At 38.0% G+C, this 25,875-nt stretch overlaps 1 protein-coding gene across 5 annotated transcripts in view; it reads left to right on the top strand.

Moving 5' to 3' along the window:
- Positions 1–20,830, top strand: part of MSRB3 (methionine sulfoxide reductase B3) — an 87,039-nt gene extending 66,209 nt beyond the window's left edge. For all 5 annotated transcript variants that reach the window (XM_089524187.1, XM_089524190.1, XM_089524185.1 and 2 more), the window contains 2 exons: positions 10,137–10,234; positions 17,119–20,830. In XM_089524187.1, the coding sequence (XP_089380313.1) occupies positions 10,137–10,234; positions 17,119–17,283 (263 nt within the window). In that variant the 3' untranslated portion in view covers positions 17,284–20,830. The remainder of the gene's footprint in view (positions 1–10,136; positions 10,235–17,118) is intronic.
- Positions 20,831–25,875: the final 5,045 nt, after the last annotated feature.

Here is a 25,875-nt window from a genome sequence, read left to right as displayed (position 1 = left end):
TCCTTCCGGGGCCACAGAAAGGGCGCCCTAGGCGCCCTCGCGCAGCCCCACTACATCACAACCACGCCGCCCCATTTTGTACGGACCTTCCTAGCCCTAGTAAAGACCCAGTCCGTACTTTTATGCCCGTTTGTAATGGGCACTTTGTTTCAGAACTGTGAGCATAACTTTGTTAGTGCAATGTTTCTGTAATTACTGCTATTTTTGAGTCTCTTTTTTGTGGAATGAATATCAATCTCTTCCAATCTGTGGGCCACTATTTTGTTTTTATATTTATCTCTGTGAATACTGTAGATATATATAAATACATGAATCCAGAGTATCTACCCAATATTTCAGATACCCAACAAACCACTGCAAAGTAGTTCCTCATTATGTCCTTCCCAATCAAATAGCTATCTAGAATGGAAGTTCCCTCTGAAAGGGGTAATGGCCAATGAAAATTGGTTCAGGCTGGCTGGATTTCCTATTGTGCTTAAATTCTTGCTCTTTTACACTAAATTTGTCAACTTGCTTTCCTGGCGAAATTGCTCATTCGATTAGTTGTGTATTCATGGAGATTTTTTATCTTCTGAGTCATACAACTCTTTTATTACCTCAAAGAATTTCCTGTGCTGATCTGGAATTTCATGTCTTTGTAATTTTAGCTGGGATTGTTAAAGCAGTTAGTTTTCAAATGACTGTTCTGGAAGATTTCTTGTAATACCTGGGGAGCCCGGACACAGTTTTACTCCCATTCTACAAGAAAACTGATCTGTTTTCATGCTGCTCCCATAGTAATTTTATTTACATATTCTCTTAAACTTTTTAACCTTTCTTTCTTTCTTTCTTTCTTTTTCTTTGGTTACTTAGGAAATTTGCCAGTATCTACATGTCTGTATTTGAGTCTAATTCTGTGAATGTGCCAGATTCGCTTACTGTTAGTATCTATCATATAACTCAACATCCTTATCTAACTCAACTCAACCATATATAACTCAACGTCCTTGAGTTTGAAGTGATCATGGTATGTGTAGTAATGTATCCAAATGTATTTTTAAAATCAACACTACAAACCATTTAGCAAAATTAAAGCTTTGCTTCAGAGGGAAACAAGACAGGCTCTAATGGGTTGTTTGTACACAGTGGACTACATCATCTTTTTGTCAGTTCATCTGATACTTTTTTTGTTCTGACTTTTGCATTTTTACACTATGTCTACATATGTATGAAACTGCAAGGTTTAAGCACACAAATTACAATTAGGGCAGTATTAAGATCTGCATGTGTGGATATAAAATGAGTTGCTGATATCAAATATGAACCAATAAATTTCTCAGGGAACTCTAGGCTGAAATAGCAGAACCAGGGAAAGGAATTATGTATAAATAATTTAATAATTTTAATTATGTGCAAATAATTAAATAATTTTCCTTATTATTTTCCATGGTTATTTGTCAAAATGAATTAAAAATCTAAATTTCAACCATTACTGATAATGTTATGCTGTTCTGGTATATCAAAAATCATATATCAACCTGGACAAATAGATTTGCTATCCCTATCAGCAGGTGGAGACAGAAACACAGACATTAAACATCAGTCTTTTAATAGTATGCTTGTTGGATTTCACTTAGAATTGTATTTTGTTGCCAGTAGATGGAAGCAGCTCCATGCTAGCTCCTGTAACTTTCTGAAGTTGTTAGGATATATAGATTGTTATGTGCATTGTTCCACTTTCTAAATTCTGTTGAACCCTTCATATGAAAGTATGCTGATCACTGAATTGTCCATAGTGGGAACTGGACATTAGCACAATGTCTGGTAATTCCCTCTGCAACTCTGTTTTCTTATGTTATAACCTTACAAGAGATCACCATCAAATAACTCAATAGAAATTAACCTGTGTATTTTATTTTTCTTCATTTTTATGTAGTAAAACTAGAACAGGAATTAAGATTTTACACATGCAATGGCATTTAAAGGTTTCACTTAGGGAAAAGAAAAAGAAAAAACTCTTTTCTTTTACTTGCATAGTGGAAGTAATTCATTTTCTTTAGGAAAAATAAAGTAATTGGCATATCTTGATACATTGTGCAGAAAGCTTCTGAAATTTGTCCATCTATTTTGACATGAAACTGCCCTTCCTCAGTCCCATCATGATAGCTGTCTTTTGTATCATATATAGCTGCCTATTACTAATTTTGTACATTTCTAATTAACTAATTTGTTCACTTCCATAATTTAGCTTGATCACAGGTGTCACAATTTGTCTTTTGCCCTTATCAGTTTTGGGTAGCTAAGGCCAAAAGTGGTGTAGTGATCTGAATGGTGGGCTTGAACATTGGGGAACCAGGGTTCAAATTCCTGCAATGGAAACCCACTGAATGACTTTGGGCAAGTGTTGTTGTTGTCCCATCTTTTTCCCTATCTGGGACTCAAGGTGTTTTACAAAAGTTAAAACAGCTATAACTAAAAAAAATTACATCATGCAATAGTTAAAAATATAAATTAATTATAAATATAATTAAAAGCAGTTAAAAGCATAACCATTAGTACCAACAACAAATATAAACAACACAGTACATGAAAGGGTTTTTTATCTTGAGCAATCAGCCTTTAAAGGCCTGCCAAAATAGAAATGTGTTCTCCTGTCTATAAAAGGATAGCAAAGACGATGCCAGACCAACTAATGTCATACTCTCTCAGCCTAAGAGGAAAGCAGTGTGACACCTCATCTGAATAAATCTTGCCAAGTAAACCTAGGATAAGGTGATCATAAGTCAGCTTTGGATTGAAGGGACATAACAACAACAAATGGCCAAAGAAGCTTAATAAATAAGGGTAAGTTTTGCTGCACTGAGCTGACTCTGAGGCTTGTTTTTGTTTTGTGTCTTCAAGTCATTTCCAACTTATGGTGGTGACCTGCCTAAGGCAAACCTATCATGGGATTTTCTTGGGAAGATTTATTCAGCAGGGTTGCCAATCCTTTGCTCTGATGCTGAAAGAGTGGGACTTGCCCAAGGTCACCCAGTAGGTTTTCATGGCCCAGTGAGAATTTGAAGCCTGGTTCTGCAGAGTCGTAGTTGAACTCTCAGACCGCTTCACCATGCTGGCTCTCTAATGACTCTGAAGCTAGAAGGCACTAACTTTTAAAAGAATCAACAATGTCATGATCAGTATGCATCACTGCCCATGGTGTTACTGACTTGTTGTTTTTGTCTGATCAACCTAAGATTTGTTGAGAAAATGGCTTAAAATAACGTATCTTATTTCACTCTTATGTTTCTGTTGCTGGTGGAACTTTTTATTTTCCATTTTTTTATTTTTAAATATCATAGCTTACTTTTATTTATGAAATGACCTCAAAGCAGTTTGGCCAATAAAATGCACAATATGCATATAAAGAGTTCAAAAAGCTAGGACCTTCTGTAAGCAAAGCAGAAGTGAAACATTAAATGACAGGTTCTCTGTTAATAGTACTGTAATTGTTAATTGTTTTCATGGATTAATAGAATTAAATCTAAAACCTTTAGTCCTGGATAGATTTATGTGACTTTTCTTCTTCTGTTTTCTATAGCTTTTAATCTTATAAAATATGTTTTTGTGCAATATTATTTTCCTGTTGTTGCTAATGTAAAAAGATGTTCTAGTCTTTTCACTTGTGCAGGGGTGAAAAATCTTGCCAGGATTAGCAAGCATCTCTTGTTGGGGGATGAGAACATTTGTGACTTTTCTTTGTATTCCTAGTGAATGAGAAATGTATTTGCAGAATTACATTTTCCACTTACTTGATTTAACTACATTTTTGCCTGTTATAGTATGTTGATAGTTTAAAACTTTGTTGACTGTGTGGTCAAAGATTTGAGTAACTGCAGGAGACAGTCAGTATTTTTACATGGACAACTTTGTACAAACTGCAATTTTATAACATCCTGGAGATAGCAATTAATAAAAAAAATAAACAGATGCAGTTATGTGATATGTTTTATTGAACTACTTTTGAGGGGAGAGCAACAAAAATATTATTCAACACTGAATGCTTTTGGGTGGAGGTTATTAGGTCACTAGTAAATTTTAAAAACTATTTGAAACATTTTTAAATGGCACTTCAAAATTATAGCTTAAGGTTACACTTCAGCACAATGCCATTCAGATCCTTTGATGCTAAAGATCTACAACTGACTTACGTTTTAGAAGATCTATTTTCAAAAACATTCCCTGTGATTTAAGGTAGTGTTACACAAGAGATCAAGAAGGGATAGATGTAGGGGAAAATAATGCTTTAGCAGGAATGAAACAGATTCAATAGTTTTATTTAGTCCAGGCCATAAATACAAATAAATAAGCAAATAAAATTAATGGCAGAATCTTAATTGGTGAGATGTTCTTTGAATAGAAATTGTAATATGTTGGGGAAAATACAGTTCTGTTGACTGTTTTTTATACCATTTATAGTTTAAATAATTTCAGCTGCTGGTAAAGTTGATTAAAACCACTAATAGTGATAGTTTTGTACATGTTACTGTATTTTATGACAGTGTTAATCTATTGTCATCATTGAAGGAATGCTCTTGTGAATCTCATATCCTAAGAAAATCACATGTAAAATCTCACATTTTAAACTCTCTTCTAAAGGAGTTTTAAAACAAGTGTTATCCTACTGATAACTGAGCTAAAGAAATGAATCCTGACAAATGTATTTTTGTAAGATCTATTTTCACATTCATTAGAAAGGGAAAGGAAGAAAGAAATGTAATCTGCACTGTGTTTGTTTCCTTGCGACTGAAGGGGGGGTGCTCATAAAATCTGAGATTGAGAAATATAACTACAATTTATGCAAGTTGTTTCTTTCCAAATTCCGTTCTCAAGCTGAAGCTATCTCTTCTCCCTCCATCTCATGTTGCTTCCCAAGTTACCACTTCCCCTCAAATATTTAACTGCCTTTACGTTAACTGACTTATGCCATAAATATTATGGTGTTCTGTGGACTGTTCAGGTTAGTTAATAAATTTGTTAGTATTAATAGATTTAATATGCCATTTTAATTTAGTTTGATCACTTTTATTCTCCACACAATTCAACAGTCTTGGATTCTATGTTCCCAAGACAGGGATACCTGAATTTGCAAGTCTTCATATTCCTAACTATGGGCCATGCTCGCTGGGGCTGATGGAATCAAAATATCTGAAAGGCCACTAGTTTTCCAGCCCTACCCCAAGTGATATGGCAGTTAACATGGAGAGAAATGCCTGTAAACTCTGCTAAGCCTATGGGCTAAAGTGACATATAAATCAAAGAATAAATGAGTGAATTTATTCTAAGTGAAAAAATGAGTGCTATTTAAATCACAAGAAGATACAGTGCCTGGATATGATTTATGGTAGGGGCATTTGAGATTATGAGATGAAAAGGCAAAAGAGTAATACCCCACTATGAAACAGGGGTTTAAAAAACAATGACATCTTGGAGCCCTGTGGTTAGACTTAATGAGAAAGACTGGACTGCAGTTTTTCTGATGGAAAGTCTGAACCAGTTCTAAAGCAGTACTGTCTCATACACCAAATTTAAGTAATACAATTAATATTTACACACGTTTCTACTGATTAATATGAGCAGGGAGGGATGAAGGGTCAAGATACTCACATTTTCTCTTGTTATTGTGGGGTGTGATACCCCACAGATTCTGCTCTGCTGTATAGGGAGGTTAATATAATTCTCAGTACAATATTCAGTTTATTGGTGCCAAATGTCCTCCTTGCATTTGTTTCACTAGTTTTCAATCCTACGTTGCACTCTTCTCCATTGCCAGCATCCCAGAATGCTTTGGTCTTCTCACCTCTGCTTGTCCTTTCCCCCATAGTTATATATCATTCATCTGTCTATCTTCCTAAAATATTAATATGTTACTCAACTAGCAAATCTCCTCAGGGCAGTTTACAAAATAATGATTTTACTATCTAATCAGTCAACATGATGTCAAAACATTTAAATAGTAGAATGTTAAGAGCTGGTTCAATAAAATTTAAATAATGATAGCAAAGGTCAAAATAAAAATAAAAGACTGAATACCTGCTGGAATGGGAAGGTTTTAGCCTGGCACCTACATTCTACTAAATGAAGATGCCAGGGAGATCTCTCTTGGAAGGGCATTCCATAGATTGGAGAAGGAAGCAGACTACTGAGAAAGTTTTTCATCTGATAACCTCTCACCCCACCATTGTAGGCAGTGGCACCCAAAAAAAAAAGCTTCTGAAGATGACCTTAATAACTGGGCAGGAGAATAGGTCAACATATCTAGCAGGTCAGTGACCTCCCTGGCTTGTATGGTTGCTGTCCACTCTTCTATACTGTCTTCTTCCTCTTTGTTTCCCTTGGTGTTTTCTCTACTACTTGTCAGGTTTAGGAAGGACATGAATTTAATGGATGAGTAAATGACAGAATTCTGTCGTCTCAAAGCTTTCCATGAAAAATAGCAGGCTCAACTTTGTTTCTCTTCATTTGCATTTGATGGGATTGTACTGGACATATTGGATCTGCACCGCCAAGATGTTTACAGGAGCCTCAGTGTCCAGAGGTAATATGCCACAGAATGCCAATTGCTGGAGGACAACAACAGGAGCAATCTCTTAATGTCCTTCCTGTGTGATTCCTGTAGGCACTTGGTCTGTTAGAGGGCTGGACTGGATTTTGGAAGATTGAGGTTCCAGTCCCCACTGGGCTAGACTTTCTTCCATCACCCTGATCTATTTCACAGGCTTATTGTGGGGATAAAGTGAAGAGCCATGTATGCTGCTTTGAGATTAAGTGTTATACTAAATGCACAAATAATGGAAATTAGAATGCTAAATTATATAGACCGGTGCCATGATCTTAGGGCTTTCCAGATAAGGCATTTTCTTAATTAAAATGTGCCATTTTGAAATAGTCACTATTTTCCATCAAATCTTTCTTTTCCACCTATAAATAGACATCTTGAGAAAACTGATACCTGTTACATCAAGGAGAAAATTATAAAGCAGGCTATCTTGAATGGCTTCTTTAAAAAAAGAATTGCCTAAAAGCTCACTTTTAAAAGGAGGCTGGGAGCTTTCCTAAGGAGGCTGAGGGCTCCCAGCTAGCAGGTATGAATACAGGGTGCCAAACGTAAGCATCAGATGTTGGTTGCAATTGTGCTGTTTTTAAAACAGGTTTGAAATACTGTGAGGTCAGAAAGGCCACTAGATGGCTCTAATTTTTCAATACGGAAAAAAAAAAAAACCCTAGGAGTCTTTCTTCATTGCAGAGAAAAAAAGTAAAATAATAACATGTGGAAAAAAGTAATAGCACAGTAATCTGTGTCATGAGAAGGCTTGAATAAAAAGGTTTTACCTGCTTTTTTAAAATATTGCTGATATTGGATATTGCTGTGTTACTTGTGGAAAGGGAATGAAATGGCACTTCACAGGTCACTGTGTCCAGTTTTGCTCCATGATGTAATTAAGTTGCACAAAGCCTAACTCCTGTAAGATTCTGAAGTGGTATTTCATACTGAAAGTACACTGCCAAAGAATATCATAGGTATATTATAAACAGAAACAGTGACCTAAGCTGGGATTTCCAAGAGACAGCTTGCTTGAATATGGAAAGTATGAGTTTGTTGTGTATTTTTGAGTTGTATATAATTCTTGCTTTGCAAAACTAAATGTCTTACTGAAGAAAAAAAATAGAACTAATAGTAATAGATGTACATGGGGGTGCACTTGTGTTTTTAAAAGGTATATAGGAGAGGAGTATTTCTGATGGATCTGTTCAGTTAATTTAATGTTGAGTAATCCAATTTTGTAATGAAATGGTTTTTTTTTAATGTATGCTTTGGGTGAATGGAAGCAAAAGGGAAACAGTGCAGCATGGATATAATTAATGTCAAAAACTGGAGGGAAAACTCACCTATCTAATTCCCCCCAATAAGATGGAAGAATTGCTTTTGCCTAAGGTGGAAGATGAGACTTTGATAATCACTTCTTTAATGGGGAAGGGATGTTCTATTTCAAGATTTCTACAGCACTGAATAGGTGACCTCCTCAACATTTTTGAATAAAGGAATTCATCTCTTAAAGTACTGGTGCCTGTTTGTAGCAAAAAAGAATTGGTCCAATTCAGAAATTATTATTAAGAACACTCTGTCTTCTAGGAAGATTGTGATGCTTGTGGAGAGGGTTACTTTCTCTGACTCATTTCCATTACCTTTCAAACCTCTAATATTTCTTCTGCAAGATGCTTGGTATTGTGCAGCCATGTCAGTCTGCACTGAATCTGATGTACTTGATCAAGATTTTTAGGTTGTGATCCTAAGTAATTACTTTTAGATAACTGGAAGGAATAAATGGAGCCCTTTCTATTCTAAGGGACTTCAAAAAGTAAACTTTTTGAATGACAAGTCCCAGAATCTCCTTGCTGTGCTGACTGGGAGTTTATTAGAGCTTAGTCCAAAACCATCACTTTTCCAAGCTCTGCCTTTCCATCACTTTTTGCATATGTGTTATGTTGAGGCTACCTTGAGTGTTGTTCTCTTATCTTAGAAATGTCTCTCTATGGAAATGTCTAAAAGATGGGAAGACTCATTTTCAGTGTTTGTGTGTGAAAATGCTCTCTTATTTTGTTCCTTCTTTCTAAATTAGCTTAGTCTACCATTACATCTGAAAAACAGACAGCATTATCATTATTATTATTTTTGTTATAATTTTCCAGTCCAGACTGTGATCATTTGATTATTTTTGCAGCAGATTTTGCTTTAAATTCAAGTCAAAAATCAAGCACATAATTTTGTACCAAGAAGTACAAGTTGTTGAACAGATTTTGTGTGGCATAATTTTATAAAGTTATTAATACTGCAAAGATAGCCAGAATTGATTTTTATTCTCATAATTTTTTCAATAAACAGAATGTGAATGGGGATATTATCTGTGTGTTTTTACTAGCAATATGTTGGAATATGTTACTGTATAGATGCCACCTTGACATTATCAGACTACTTTAGAAAACAAGACAGGGTGGTGCTTGATGACCTGTTTGTGGCCTTCCAGGAGACATGTGAATTGCCACTGTTGGAAATTGGACAAGCTGGACTTTTGAACTGATTCATCAGGGCTCCCTTTGTGTTCTTATGTTTAATGGACTTCCTCCTCTGAGACTATATGGAAATATAAAGCTCTTGTTTAGTGTGACTAGTATGTTCAATTTGCATTCATTCCCCAAAACACCAAGGTATTTGTTCTGATCTTTCTTGGTCAAGATCCAATAGTTTACTTCTGCATCCAGTGCCAATGGAATCAGAAATGTTTTCATTTCCCCCTCCTGGTGCATGAACCTTGCTTGAGGAAGTTTTCCAGCACCTGGGACCAGGCTCTTAGGATACAGAGCGGACTGCAGAAGGCAGATTTCAAATTCTGGCAGTAGTAGTGAGATCCAGAGGAAGTACATCATTTGATCCATTTCTGTTCAGAGATTTAACTGAAGAACCTTACTAGGTTACTGCTACAGTTAGCAGAGAAGGTAGTTTGCATTTCTCAATTTCGGAAGGGCTAATGTTTCTAATTAGCTTTTTCTGGGGAAATGCTAACCTTAGATATCTTCACACCAGAATGATGGCTTCTTCCTGCCCACTGCTTTCCTCTCTCCTGTATACAGTACACTGTAACTTTCAATTGGAAATAATCTTGGGGGGGGAACACCCACAAGCTCTGAGAAATGGAAGTTGTAAGCAGGAAAATTGTGCTCTATTTGCGCCTGTTTAATTTTAGAACTTTACATTTTGCTTCATGGTAAGGCTGCCACTCTTCTGGGAACCTGTTAACTTCCTCTTTCATGTTTAGATTTTTTCAAGAGTGATTAAATTCAGAAATGATTCTGTTGGATGAAGTGTGTTAGTATGCTGGTGTAGGTTTGCACATTTTCAGGTTACATAGGACTCATTTTATTTTTTAAGGCAGGAAAGAAAAATATTTTTACAGTTTGAAAACATCCTTCTCTGCCTTGCATATCCAATGAAAGTTATCGAGCAGAGCACGTCAGATCTCTAACAGACCCATTTGTAATTCCAGCTTTTGGAATGTTGTCTGAGACACATGCAAAAAGTACTCACAGGTTAATTTTTTGTTCATTCTTTTATTTTTCAGGTTGGCCTTCCTTCTATGATGTGATTGCCTCTGACACAATTACATTCACTGATGACTATGCCTTCGGGATGCACAGGGTTGAGACAAGCTGCAGTCAGGTCAGTTTAGAGACAAAAAGGCCATTCTAATGTTAAAGGTTACAGAAATTGTCGTAGTGGCCACAGATTCTCTCACCACATCTAAAGATTTGCAAAACTTTTCATTACTAGAAGTACTAATTAGGGTTGCATGATGGGTCACAGGCATGACAGCTGGTGGGTATAAGCTAAAGTCAAAGTGCTAATGAGAATCTGTGTTTTTCTGTGGGGTAAGCATTATTTAACAGAGCATACATAAATGGCTGGAATCAGAGGGCTCAGAAATTGTCTTCCGGGATGGCATCCTTTCAAGATTCACCTCTGAACTCTGCTCTCTTAAGGCTAAATGCAAATAGTTTAGACGGATGTTGGGAACATTGGACTGACTATAAGTGTACTGATTCCATCGTTACGCATTGCCAAGGAGCTATACTGACAGAGCTCCAATAGCTATTCCCAGGCTATCTGTTTGGTCATCTCTGAGTCCCATCTGCCAAAATAACCAAGTGAATAATCATACCAGACATTGTCAGTTTTTCATTATCTGTCTCATTCCTTTCATCTATTGTCATCGCCAGCTTTCTGTGGCATTAAGGACTCAGTCCTCACTTATCAGGGAAAAGGGGCTGCTGGCTTGTCAGTTAGTGGAAATGCCTGAGTAACTCATGGCCAGTTTTGTCCGTTGGAGATGCACCAGCTTTAATCAGAACTCAAGCCTGCTCTCTGAGTTTTTGTTTTAGACCATTGCATGTGGCTGAGAATCTGTTACAGAACAAAGATAAAGGAACTTTGAACAGGCTGAGCTGCTCACTCTTTTTCAGTTAATTTTCCTAGCAGAGCTGATTGGGAGAACCAATCTATGTATTATTAACTACTAGTTTCTGGAATTTGTGATCATGCCTTTCACGCTAGACAGTCTCAAGGCAGTTCACAATGATCACAAAAAGAAAATTATAATATTATAATATAACAATAATGAACAACAACAAACCAATTTAAAAATAAAAGCAGCAAGCCAACAGTTTAAGAAGTATCTAAAATTATTGAAGGATCTCAAGCATACTTTGAAGAGCACAAGAAGACAGGAGATACTTGCTTGGCATCTATAAGATTGTACCAGGCAAAAGCAGAGAATTATATCATTTGGGCCCTCTTAAATTGCTGTTTCTTCCCCCATGCATAGCCAGGGGAACAGTTTTGCTGCCCCTTTTCTCTTTGGTGGGATGATGAAAACTAGTTGTTTTCCTTCCCCAGCTTGGAAGAGTAAGCTAATAGAGGACTCTGTGCTGGGAGATTATTACTCCAAGGCAATCAGCACAGATTTAGATTCCTTTGGTGGTGGCACATTGCAGGCCAGATATGGGGTTTAAGTTTGGACTCCTTGGTGAAAACTTTGAGGCAGTACTGGATAGATTTACCCATTGGAGGAGGTTTCTTCAGAACGATCCAGCGAACCTTATCAGTGGATCAGAGTACCCAATCTTGGTCTAATTTGAATTGCAGAAATAATGCAGTTTGGCACCATTTTAGCTGTCATGGCTCACTCAGTGCTATGGAATCCTGTGATGTGTAGTTTGTTGTGGCACCAGAGCTCTCTGACAGAGAAATCCCAGCATTCCATAGCACTGAGCCATGGCAGTTAAAGCAATGTCAAACTGCAGTGATGATTAGACCCTTGTTGTGGTTGGTTTATCAGGACCCTCACTGGGTACTCATTTTGGGGCCCAAGACAGGATGTGATGGGGCATTTGTCATAGGCATTTTATGGAACTGAGGTTGTTTGCTCTTTTGTAGTGTTCATTTTCAAGGCCCCATAACCCACATGATTTAAATTTAGCTAACAATGAGCTAAGAGTTTCTCTCACTGCAATTGGTTAATTTTAGGAGGTTAATTTTAGTGTCATCTTCATTTCCCAGTGGGGGATGGGAGATTGGTTTTAGTTACCAATAAGGAGTTTATCATATGGGACGAATCCTGTGAAGAAATTAGATTTAAAGTGAAAACAACCCACTTTTATGGGTTGTTTTTCAGACAACATTTGCGTGAAAGAGAAATAATGCAAAAGTAACGGGAACAGAAAGCCATCAAAACCAGTTCCTTTTTACTTTTGGGAAATTCTGAAAGTAGAAAGGAGTGGTTTTTGTCGACTTTCTGTTCAGGTTATTTTAACATTATTTATGTTTCCTCCAACATATCTGAAAAACAACCCGCATTTGCAGGTGTTTAGCAGGTTTTAAAATCCCTTTTCTGCACAGGATTTGCCTGCATGTGCCTCCATGTGATAAACTCCTAAGAATCAGGAGATATATAAAAAGATAGCAGTAGCTGCTTGAGTTTTGCTGCGTTTTGCCAATTGTTGTATCCACTCATTCTGTACTTTTGAGGACTATTACTGCGATTTCTTGGATTTGCACTAGGCATTTTGAAAGAATGCTTGTTTGTTTGTTTTAAAACCAGGGACACATTTTGTTGAGCTGAGGTGAAAGTGTTATTTCACTGATACACTGACGAACTATAACTATAAATAAATAAATGAGTGAAAGGAGGAAGAGATCTTTTGTTCTGATATGTCTTCAATTTGAAAAGAAACCAACTCAAGAGGTAGGATAAGATGTTGAAGTTGGTACTGAGAATTTCCAGAGAATAGTCTGGAACAAAAGAAACATTGTTTGAATACACGGTATTTAAAAAATGTGAGAACTACAGCAATAAATTCCACACTCTTAAGGAACATTTGCCCCATTTGGAGGAGTTGTTGATCTACATTCTAAGCCATCCTCTTCTTTCAGACCTCTTCTAATTGTCTAATATAATGTAGCATAACAAAACGATCAGCAGCCTCTTCTTATTGTTAAAGTATTATCCAGTTTCACAACCTTACAGTTATAGAAAGGCTGTGATTTAGAAACTTCTTCCTGTGGCGCAGTGCACTGATTTTGATGGGACTATACCAGTATGTGATCAGGGTGCATTCATCCTACAATCATTTCCTCCTGTCTCCATAGATCTAACAACAGAGATCTTGTAGCCAGCTGCAAAAATACAATGGTTTCATTACTGTCAGGATTTGCAATGGGAGTTTGACTTTGTTAAACAGAGAATAAAATCCTCCTCTTCTATAAAAAATAAAAATGCAGCAGGTGAAAAATTAAGTAGTCTTTCCAGAAAAATATTCTAGCATCTGTTTTCTCAAGTGTAGTCCTCTCTCTCTTTGAAATGCCATTGGTTCAGGAAAAACATAAGTGCTTGAGACGAAAATTACCTTACTGTAAAGCAAAAGCATCTTAGGTATCATCTGTGAAACAGCTTTCACAGTTTTATTAGAAATACATCATGGTACAAGTATGTGCAATGTCAGATATTGGTGATTTGTTAATTTGAAATACATTTAGGAAATAATATTAAATTGGTTGCACATTCTCTTTCTTTTTCCTTTCCTGTTTGAGGGCTCTTTTCTTTGTGAGTTAACTGTAGATTTGATTATATCCATAGAAGCAATAACATTGTTTAATCATGCAAAAAAGAAAAAAGGACTTTGCATACTGATGTGCCATGACTAAGTTACTGGTCACTACCTGCCTAGAGCTCTCTTCAATTCGTAGCAGTCGGGTTTATATTCAGGAACTCAAGAACTGTGCAGTCTGTGCACAGTTGTCATTTACAAGACCAACCTCGCACAAGAAGTTAGTTCAGAACATGGCGCCATACACATGGAATGTTCAGCCCCACATCTGGTGGCTTATCCATGTGGTATAGCAAGTATGGACTGAGTTGTGAGTTAGGCACCTTGTGAAATATTCACACATAGGTTTGATCCTTTACTGAAATTGTGTTATCTCTCTCTCTTCGGCTTGCTTCTAGCACAGAGCAGTGGCATAATTATCACTTCATTTACGTCTGCTTGCTTCAAGGGACAGCAAAATGTGTGTGTGTGTGTGTGTGTTCGTGTTCCTGCCTGTGATAGCAACTGGGGCAACAAAATGTTTGTGTGTGTGTGTCCCTGCCTGTTGTAGCAAATGCAAATTATTGCCTAAATCAGGGGTTGTAATTGTGTGGCCCTTCAGATGCTGCTGAACTTCAAGCCCTAGCAGCCCCAGCCAATAACCAAGGAAGTGGGAGTATACTCACAAGGACACTGGGAGTTGCAGTTTAAAAATATTTAGATGACTGCAAAATTCCTATCCCTGGCCTGAATCTAGTTGGTAGTCCAAACAGAGTAGAGTCATTTAATTAATTGCTAAATGCCTACTCTAATTGGGACCAGCAATGGGATTTAGGCCAGAGGTGGGAATTATGCAGTTCTCCTGATTTTGTTGAACTACAGTTCCCAAGAGCATTAGCCACTATAACTAATGGTGAGAGATGTAGGCAGTTGCAGTTCAACAACAGCTGGAGTGCCATAAGATCCCCACTCCTGAGTCAGTCCTGGGTAATTTCTGCTGAAAGACACTACACATTATAGCACTTTGATTCTACATTTTTGGTGAGGCACTAGAGTGCTCTCACCAAGAATTCTAAATACCCCTCCCTAAAACCTAAAATATGATACAGCTTTGGGGCTGCAGGTACATGGAAGAAGTAATATATGATCCACTGAATCATCTTTACAGTCTCTTGACATCAATTCTCATGAGCATAGCATAATTTTAGAAAAAAGCAACCCTCCTGTATTCGCATGATTCACTGCTAAGAAAATACAGGATTCAATGTGCAAACTCATACAGTGCCCCCTCCAGTGTTATAGCATTTCTTTTTGTATAAAGCATCCTAGTATGTGTGAAATGGAATAATGCAGCTGAAGTTCTAGTAATTTCCAGAATTCTGCACAGATTAGAAATGCAGTGAATAAAGTTGTGAGAAATCTAAAATATTATATTTGTGGATTGATCAAGCTTTGAGTGTAACTTTAGTCTTCTTGAAGAAAATAAAATTAATTTTCCACTTCCCATTTGTGGTAAAAACAAACAAATCAAACACATTGTTTTACCTAAGAATATCAGAAGAACATTTTAGTTATTGACTTATGGACAATCTACTTGCAATATACTTATTTTCATTACAGTCTAGGAGATTTTCTGAATGCCATACAAACACACATGAAGCTGCATATGTAATTCCAGAAAATGCCTCGATTTATAATGCTAGTTATAAATCATTTTGTGGTATTGTCAGCATTTTATGTTCAGCTCACAGCAGTCATTTGCTACTGATATTCCCTGCAAGAAAAATAACTGCAATAACAACACCTAGGAACCCTCTTTTATGAATTTTCTATGGATATAGGATGCGACTTCTGCTAAGATGTGGCAGAGAAGCATTAAGGAGTATTTGTAATTTCACCTTTTTTTTGGGGGGGGGGGGTTGGCTAGATATTCAGAACATAATTCCTTAAAATGTAAACCTGATGACTAAATTTCTTAGCCTGAAATAGAGTTGACCCACTAAACTGCTAGAACTTACATGTTGACTTAGCAATTTCCCATTGATTCAGTGGGTTTTATCTAATTGAAACTAACAACCCACATCACGCAGGGGCAGACTGGTGGATCTGCCACCATGAGGGTAAAGAATCCACACAGTTTTATTGCCATTCTTGTGACATGACAGAGAACTGACAGGGTTCCCAGATTCAGGATTTGGTCATGAATCTCAGGGTCTGGCCTATCTTCCCCATTTCTCAGGGGGAGGAATCTCAGGGGTAGAATATAGTCTTATGGGTATACCTACCTATCCACACACATACATATATTTTCATTGTTTTGTTTGTTTTAATGATGCTTAATGTATCATTCTTGATGGTGTCACCAAGGCCTAGCCCTTGTAACAGCCCGAGGGCCCATCTGTGTGAGGGATTATTCCAAGGTATAGGTTTCGATGTCGAAATTTCAGGACCTAGGTTGCTCTGACCTGGCTGTAATTTGGCACCAGCAGAAGTTTCCATTCAATTAGAAGCAGCCACAAGAGGCAGTAAAACCCACCGTGTCTTCATCACCCCTACAGCCACCCCTTCACTAAGCTCCAGAAACTTATCTTTTTCATCTTGGTCCTTTTCCAGGTTACTTTATGTGGACATATATAGTGGGCCCTTCCCTTATGCGGGGGATCCGTTCCGAATCTCCCTGTGTAAGGGGAATTCCGCATATGCTCGAGCCCCATTCAAAAGAATGGGGATCATGACCGTGGCGCAGCGTGGCATGGCATGACATGGTGCACGTGGTGCCGGTGCACGCGCCATGATCCCTTTCAGGGCACACTGAGCCTTCATCCGGCATGGCTTTCAGCGTATTCTGAAAGCCGTGTATAATGCAGGCGTACTGTAGTTGATTTCATTGACAAGCTTTTTTCTGTAGTAGTTGTTATTGTTGTTGAACATTAAAATAATGCAAAGCTTAAAAACTTGGGGAAATTATTTTGGGACTCCAACTCACAGAACTGTTCTTTGAGGAAAAAAGGGGAGCCAAAAGGGAATTTTGTGGCAAATTTTAGTAGGCATTAGGAATTGGATTTAAGGGTTAGGAATTGTGCAGCCCTACAGACATTCTTTAATTGCAGTTCCCAACAGCCCTAGTCAGTGTAGCCCATGGTGAGGAATACTGGGGGTTGCAATACAATATTCTCATGTCTATATCACTCCTTAGAATAGAAGGCCATACTAAGGAGTGATATCTGCAAACAGATGAGAATATTCTCCTGGTTTCTAGCCTGTATTTTCACATCACTACCAAGAAGAAATGGCTGTGACTGAAGCAAAAATTTGTCTACATTCCTCAATCAGAGCAACAAACTTTGAAGCATTTAAAACAAACCTCATTTGTCTGATTCAAGAGTCACCTCTGCTCTTGCAGCTTTTTGTTAGTGTTGTTTTCCTAAATGATAAATAAATGCAACTTATCCTTTATTTCAGTGTGGTGCTCACCTTGGACATATTTTTGATGATGGGCCTCGTCCAACTGGCAAACGATATTGCATAAATTCAGCTTCACTGTCTTTTGAGCCTGCAGAGAAGAACCAAACTGGTGAAGCAAGCATTAGCTCTACTTCTGCCCAACCAGAAAAGACAGAGCTGTAATAGGAAAGATCGTTCTATGGACAGCTTGTGTCCCTACATGATTTATAAAGAATGTTATCCTAAATTGCCTTCTATCTTTAAAAAAACCACCTTGTAACGATATTCTGCACTAGCAATTCTTTTCTGTATCAAGATGAGGCCTTGAGTGCCAATGTATTTTGTTATGTAATCGTACCTAAATAATTGTCTACTTTTGTGCTTTGGGTAATCCCCTAGCAAGAGAATCTTTGGCTCTACGGGTTGTTACTTCCCATGTACTGTTTTGTTAACATAGGTTTGAATATAACCTTCCTTGGCTGCAAGGAGGAAGATGACAATTCATTTCAGTCAAGGCAGAACTGTAATATGTAACAGGATTTTGATAGCCTAATACTTAAGTGATTTTGGGATTTTGTTCTGATTTACAGGACTTGTGTAGCCAACCATCTAACAGTAACTACCACACTTTCTCAAAGTGGAAGCTTGGGGATGGGTTATTGTATCCAATCTGTACCATGGCTCAGGTTTCTATCAGAATCTTACAATTGTACTTACTGTTAAGTATGTGGTAGTTTGCCTCCCACCTTGTTATTAATTCTTAATCAAAACAGAGCTCACTGTTATTGGGCTGATCAGTACAGATAGCAGATATTTGCCCTTTTCTGAGTATATTAAAACATCTTAAATTACAATCAGAATTTAAACAAATGTGGAGACCTGACCATTTTACATATCAAACTCTACAATCTTTAGATGCCTGATCTATCTGCTTATGGTAATAGCATTAGCTAATTTGTTTCAGCATGCTTCTTTAATGAGGGTCCTGCAAAATCACCAGCAGTGAGTGAAATAACATATACATGAACATTATGAATTTACTGTTTTGTGAGTAATGCCTTGAAGAAGAGCAAGGAAACATTAATTTGGGGCTGTTCAGAATCCTGTAATATCAGTACTGACTGGAGATTCTGGGAGCTGTAGTCCAAAAAGTAACTTTCCCAGGCTCTGCCTTGTTTCATGGAAGCAAACAACTAGGACAGCCTTCATTTTACTCTGAAAGTTAATACTTCATTAGAGAGGTACAAACTTTCCTACAATCCTCTTGAAAATGTTTGCATAGGCATTACAAGGGATGTCATTCCTTTCTTCCAACAGCATGAATAGCTAAACAAATATGCTTACTCATGTGCAAATTTACAGCAATGTGCTGCCTGAAAATACTATTTGTAGCTTCTGAACTCTTACTCTTTTTCAGCTCCTATATGTGTACAGGTACACCAGTACACTGAGTACCCAAACAGTATTTCTAGAACAAAGAGGGACAATCAAAGCACTAAGAAATGCAACAAGGAACCATGATATCCAGAATGTGTGTGTGTGTAGTTTACTGAGGATTGAGTAGTATATTTTAATGTAAATATGTTTCTGTGCCTTTAGTGACATTTTTATTTTAAAGTCTTTCAGGAAAGTGCTGCTTTATTTGAGGGCTGAAATTTGCTTTCTTACACAATTGGCATAACTACTCTATGCATTGCCTTTAAACAGCTTACATGGTTAGAACTCAGAATAGCTGCATTTTTAAAAAAATGTAGCACTATGGTACTGCTTATTTTACCATTCAGTATCAAACATGAAATATTTAACACTGGCACTGTAACCAGTAAATTACAGTTGCTACCTTTTAAGCCTTAGAGCGCAATGGAGAAAAATGATACACTAATAAATAACAAATATACCTGAAAAACAGGCAGATGTAGGATTTCAAAATGCAGCCATATACATAGGAGAATAGTTGTGGTTAGCATCACTCTCATGGATGCAATTGCTCTCTAGTTTGAGCAGTTGTTAGTACATAAAGGCAAGCAATTTCTGTGTCAAGTCATTCTTGCTTTTTATTTTATTTTTATAAAAGGGCTGTTCTTATTCCTTGCCTTTGTTGGAAGAAAAGTGAGTTATCTCCAGTCACATTTTCTGACATAAATCTATAACGTGCAACATCAATGAGAATGTGGGACATTCATGGGGTTTACTTTTCAGATCACTGTTGTAGTAAAGGATCACTGTAGTATCAAGTTTCAGCGTATTTCTGTCTTGTGTTAAAGAAATATATGACTAAAACTTCAATCAGCAATAATGTCAGCTGTCCATTGGTAGATTTATACTTGCAGGATATGGAATGCAGTGAACTGAGTCAGTATGGCTAGGTAGATGTGATCTATGGAAGTGTAATACTATTAACAGTGGAAAGCCATTGTTCTTTCTCTGAACTGCAACACTGGGCAATGTTTTTCACTGTGAATGTCAGTAGAGGATATTAACATGACTGGTATTACAAAGCCTAAATAGAGGTCACTTTCTTTATGGCCTTCACAAAAGATCTTTGGAGCACAATATAGTTGGTGAGAGTTTGTTGGTGGTTATTTGTTCTTTGTATTCCAAGGGTGCACATAACTACTGAACACAAATTATATAGGCATAGAAAACTATACTTTATAATACTCTGCCTATATTATATTGAGGGTTTGTAAACTATCTTCTGTGTATCTCAAAAGATATTTACAGGAAGAGAAAACTTTAAAAAATATTATTTTAGCATATGCCATATACCATTTTGAATATTTGAACTTTTCCTCAGAATTGTTCTTTGCTTGTAAGGCATCAATGCTGAATTTTTAATGGAGATATCTTTTAATATATTTGCTGTACACAGATATATAATAAATTTAATTTATAAATAAATCCCACTGTCTGTGCTTTTGTTGCAATGTTTTGTGTCCCAACACAAACATCAGCCTCCTCTGCTTCGACCTCAGGCAACGACAGTGTGTATTTTGGATATCACACATCATCTCCTAATCTTTAGCCTCCCTTGGGAGAAGCAATTTAATAAGGCACACACAAATTCCCTGAACAGGTCATGACCCTGGACAAATATTTCAGGGATCCAGATTTAACTCAGGGAAGGAAACATTTATAGAAGTATTCAACAGATACCACTTAACATACGATAAGAATTCTGCTGGAGAAATCCTAAACTGTGACAGAATAATTTCCCTGGAAATATTTTCTTGAGACTTGGTGTCTGAAAATGCAAGGTATGGAATACTCTTTTTATTTGTGGCTAAGGTTTCCTTGATAAATCAGCTTCACGCGTAGGTGGGGGTGCAGGTTTTAGTGTTGTCATCAACACAACTTTCATGTTTACATCCCTTGAAAATGTCTAGTGCAGTCATTCAGTTTGTTATCAAATACAGCGAACTCTCGATATCTCTGGGCTTGCCATGTGTGGATTTAAGCATCCAGAAATGGCAAGCCCTATTGCTTGCACACTCACACAGCCACCATTAAGGACAATGGGACTCTAAGTCCCATGTTTTTCCTTATCCACAGGAGGGTCCGGAATGGATCCCCTGTGGATGTGAAGGTCAGACTGTATCAGAAAGACTATCAAGGGCATCTAAGTGTAGTGGGTCCAGCCAATGATCCACTAGGTCAATAAATTTACTAGCTCCATAAAAGAAGGTTTAAATGAATGCTTGTATGCTCTTTTACTGCTACCTCCTGCACCTGAAATATTTGAGTACATTAGTCTGCTATTGTTAGCCTAGAGCCTTTCAAACCTTTTAAAACCTTCTTGGAATGCATATGCTATTAAAAGAAAAGATCTACAGCTTTTTGATCATAGCATAGGGCCTCCTTTTCTGAGGAAAAGGATGGTGATCACATGTACATGAGTTGATTAGACTAGCAACAGACATCAGCCCTGGCAATACTATAGTGTTTTACATCTGATCTGAAGGCAACAGACTGCCCTAGGGTACTAAAAGGCAAGGCACGTAGTACACAAAGAACTCAATACTCTCAAAATTTCATCCTACTCTTTGCCCCTAGCATTTGCCATCTGAAGCAGTTATCTCACTCTGTTTACTCTGAAGATAGGCCCTAGAACACTCAGAATGTGTGACTGTTATTTTTGTGTGGAACAGGGAATACAGAATAGAACTATATACCTCAATACCTACAGAAGGATCTTAACAGATATGTTTTTGAATAAAGACATCTGTTTTAAATAATTCAGGTTTTCAGTAATTGATACAACCTCCACAACTAGCTTGCTGAACCTTTAGCTGTCCTGTTGTTTTGCACTAGAATGCCCACAGGTCCTTCTGGATGTTAAAACTCAAAGCATTTGGAGGGCCAATATGTCCCCAGTCTTGTTTGGTTGTTGTTGACATTATTGTTTACATCAAGGGACAGGAACCATAAGAAATCTTACACAATATCTGACTACTTTAAGAAATAAAATGTCATTTGTGAAATAACTTTAAGATGCAACTTATACCATGTTTTCCAAAAGAAGCTTACTTGGCCACCATCTCTTTAATGGAAAATTAATGGCTGGTGGTTCTGATGAAAGACTACTAGCCCTTTAGTTCTCTTACAAGACTGAAGCTGTAACAACATTGTTACAATTGCATTGTTTGTTGTTGTTAACTGCCCTCAAGTCATCCCCTACTCATGGTAACTCTGTGGATGATACATCTCCAAGATCCCCTAACCTCCAATGCTCTGGTCATTTCCTGCAAATCCATGCCCTTGACCTCGCTGATTGAATCTGTCCATCTGGCATATGGTTGTCCTCTCTTTTTACTGCCCGCTACCTTTTCTAGCATTATTGCCTCTTCTAGTGATCCATTCCATTACGTAACCAAAGTATGATAGTCTCAATTTGATCATCTTTGTTTCCAAGGAGATTGCAGGCTTGATCTGTCCAAGGACCCATTTTTGGCTGTCCACAGTATCCTAAGCACTCTTCTCCAGCACCACATCTCAAAGGAGTTGATTTTCTTTTTGTCTGCTTTCTTTACTGTCCAGCTCTTCCATCTGTACATAGTGATGGGAATACAATGGCCTAGATGAGTCTCACTTTAGTGCTCAATTGTATAATTTTACTCCTTAGGATTTTGTCTAGTTGTTCATAGCTGCTTTTTCCATTTCTAGTCTTCTTCTTATTTCTTGATTGTAGTCTCCATTATGATCAATGTTTAATCCTAGGTATGGGAACTCTTTGACTATTTTGATTTCCTGTGTGTGTGTGTGTGTGTGTGTGTGTTGTCGTCATAAGGAGTCTGTTTACATGAGGAGGCTGTTTACATTTTAAAAGGAGGGCTGAGGTTGTGGGCACTGTCAATTCAATGCATCCAAACCTAACATTGGAAAGCAAACTAACTTGGCCAAAGGGCAGTTTTATTCATCTTGTTTGACACTGTGATAAGACAGGGAGTGATGCCAACTACTGAATGACATACATAGGACATGAAGAATTGTTGATCTTTTCAGTCACTGACATAAACTAGCTGTACAAACATCGTGCATTTTTTAGCCTCGGTTATACTGAGGAGGGAACATTTTGTGTCTCCCTGCTAAAGACATTTTACAACCATTGTCAATAATGGAAAGGGTTGTAGTTTGCCTGTGTTAAAAATCCCAGAACAATTTGTTAACAAATGCTGATGGTGCATGTCTACTCACTCCTTTGTGTGTCTATGCAAAAGTTTGAATTGTGTGGGACTTGGGCCTCATTCACACGTCACAGATTTAGTGCTATCATTCCATTTTTACTTTTATGGTTACATCCAATCTGGAACTTGTAGTGGTTACTATGGCCTGTTACAGACTGCCAAAATAAAGCTGCTTCGGGTCTCTTTGGAAGTATGCTATTTAAATGATGCATGGGTCCTAAGAGTCCGGAGGTCACACCAAAGCCACACTCCATTCCTAAGCACTGGAGTGCAGCTTTGGTGCAGCTTCTGGATTCTTAGGATGCATGCATCATTTAAATAGCATACCTCCAAAGAGACCCGAAGCAGCTTTATTTTGGCTGTCTGTAACAGGCCAATGACACTGCAGTTACTTGTCACCTGGGATTGAGCTATGCCCATCAGTCCCTTAAACTGTGCCTCAGCCCACCTGCCTGCTCCCAACTTCAGACCCACCTGAAAGGCATTCCAGCCCTGTACCAGCTCTGTACCCCAAAATTGTATCCAACCCCATGCCACATTGCCAGTGTTGCAACATTAAAAACAAATTTCACACATCATAACACCAAAAAAATGGTAACACAGAGGGAGTGGGAAGGCCAGAAGGCTGGAGGGACAGTGAGGCATGGCTTTTATTGTCCCTGGGTAGACTTAAATGAAGCCTACAACTTCACCCTCAGCTGTGTGCTGGCCAGTCAGTGAATGAATGGGCTTGTCTTTCCCAATGCCCACACACAGTGCACAGAATTTTGGGAAGAAGACAGGCATCCTGTGAAAGAAGATGATGGCTCCTCCTCGCTCCATGCTGCTGTGCAGTCCTGCAAACTAGCTGTCCTGGTAAGTTGAAGGCTGTCACTTTCTCTCCACCTAACACAGCCATTACGATATGGAATTCTAACTGAGATATGTTTGTTTCCACCCTGATCCTGCAACAGTAATATAGGCCTGTTTGACCTAAGCCATTGCTAGTTCAAGTGGTAGTCCATGGAATGATGGCCATTGGTTGCTGGTCCATGGAAACTAACTAGGAAACATAGAAAATTATTTGACACAAATATGATACTTATCCCTGGAACACAGGGGGGGAAATCCCTGCTTCTCAACCACATGAGATATTTTGAGAAACATTTCCCTAAATGGCTGGAGCAATATCTGTCCACTCACTTTCAGTATTGTCAGTTGTGTATGTATATCTGCATCTTCCAGTATTAGGTTTTGTTTAGTGAGGTCACATTATAATAGGATGGTTGAGGCAACATTCATGCCTTTAAAACCTGGGGAGGGGGATCCATAGTGCTGCATCAATTATTTTGTGGCTTCATGTAACAGCTATGCTATCTATGTGTTCAGCTCATATGAAAAGGGACTTTTTCCATATAGTTTATCTATGCTCACATAACTTACTCATGTGAAGGATGCTCCTGGCACAATCAGGCTCTCTCTTCCACTTATTTTATTCTGTAAAATAAGGCATACAGATAATGGTACTCCCTCTTGCTCTCAGACTTTTGTCATAGGATAAGGCTGTGCCCGAGTATGTTCTTGCCTGTGGTGATCTTTCCATTCCTTTTTTAAGCAGCTTGTGGTTGTGTTTTATGTTTCCTTAGCCACCAACCCTCCTTCAGATCATGTAATTTGTTTCTAGGGAAAATATAGCACATTGGGTGAACACAGATGACCAGCTTACCATGTTTCTTAATGTCTGTTTCTGAATGTGTGCTAAGGTGCAGCATTACTGCTGACAGCTGTGGTTGGTTTGCAATTATTCTGTGGTTGCTGTTGTGTTCACCTAGTTACTGGTAAGTTTTGTTGCTAAGAAGCAAAAACTTTTACATGCCATCATCCCAAGCCAGCATGGCCATCAGTTGCTGAGTCTTTATTTACCAAAGCAGAAGGTTATTTTGTTCTCACTGTCACCAAATTATATCCAGATTGTTAATGTTATTTCATAATGCATTGTTTTTCTTCCTTTGAAGAGATCTTTAGGGTATGTGATTTTATTTTGTAAAGTAAGGACACATAAAATGAAGATGCATACATGCATTGCTACTCTAGAGCGGATAAGTAAAATGTTACAAGCAATGACATTTCCTGTAGTACATAAGGGAGAATGGCACTTAAGTGAATACATAAATTAAGCACTGGGGGGATTTGTGACAACTACAAATATTTAAATGGCTCAAATATATAAAATGCACATCAAATAGAATCATAGAATTATAGAATCTTGGGAGTTTATCAAATGGGATGGGAGGCTCTCAATTTTGAAAGAGAAGATAGCGAGGTCAGTTTGAAAATTCACAAAATTACTGAATTGGATCAGTGAATGGATAACGCTGAAAGATGAAAAATCATTGACCTTAGAAGGCTTCGATAATAGATTTGGCTGGCATGCTTACCTATGGTATGATAAAGCAACTGCTCACAAAGATTTCATACACCATGTAAGAAGAAGATCTCTCCTCAAAGTATGGGAAAAGAGCAGAAGAAAAATCTATCGGAGGATCCCGCTGTGGATATTTCCCCAAGAGGCATTCATAGGGAGAGGGAAAGCACTAGATCAGGGGTAGGCAACCTGCAGCCCGTGGGCCGGATGCGGCCCGGCAAGGCCTTGGGACCGGCCCCCGCCTGGTCCTGCCGCCGATTGCTGCCGGAGCCTTTGGCCTCTTGCGTGAGGGTGTGGGGCCTTTGGCCTATCAGGAGGAGGCGGGCGGGGGGGCAAGCGGCAGGCAAGGGGGGCAATTGTCAATAGAAGCCTCCGAAACATACATTTATATTAACATTTTTTTAAAAATCAGCAATTTTTTTTTTTGCGTGTCCTCCATTTTTTTTTTTAAAAAAGTATCCTCCATTTGAAAATTTTGTCCCACATTTGTCCCGGTTTATTTATTTATTTAAATTTTTTTTTTAAAAAAATAATTATTTATTTTTGGCTTCGGCCCCCCAGGGACAGCAACCCGGCCCCCGGCTCAAAAAGGTTGCCTACCCCTGCACTAGATATATGGATGACATACAAAGATATTTTATACAAAACAAAAGGTAACAAATATGAATTAAAACCCATTGAAGCACT

This window comes from Sceloporus occidentalis, unplaced genomic scaffold (assembly GCF_023333645.1).
Source record: "Sceloporus occidentalis isolate IW3139 unplaced genomic scaffold, rSceOcc1.0.p SCAF_5, whole genome shotgun sequence".
NCBI lineage: Eukaryota > Metazoa > Chordata > Lepidosauria > Squamata > Phrynosomatidae > Sceloporus > Sceloporus occidentalis.
This window is presented reverse-complemented; position numbering and strand designations above follow the sequence as displayed.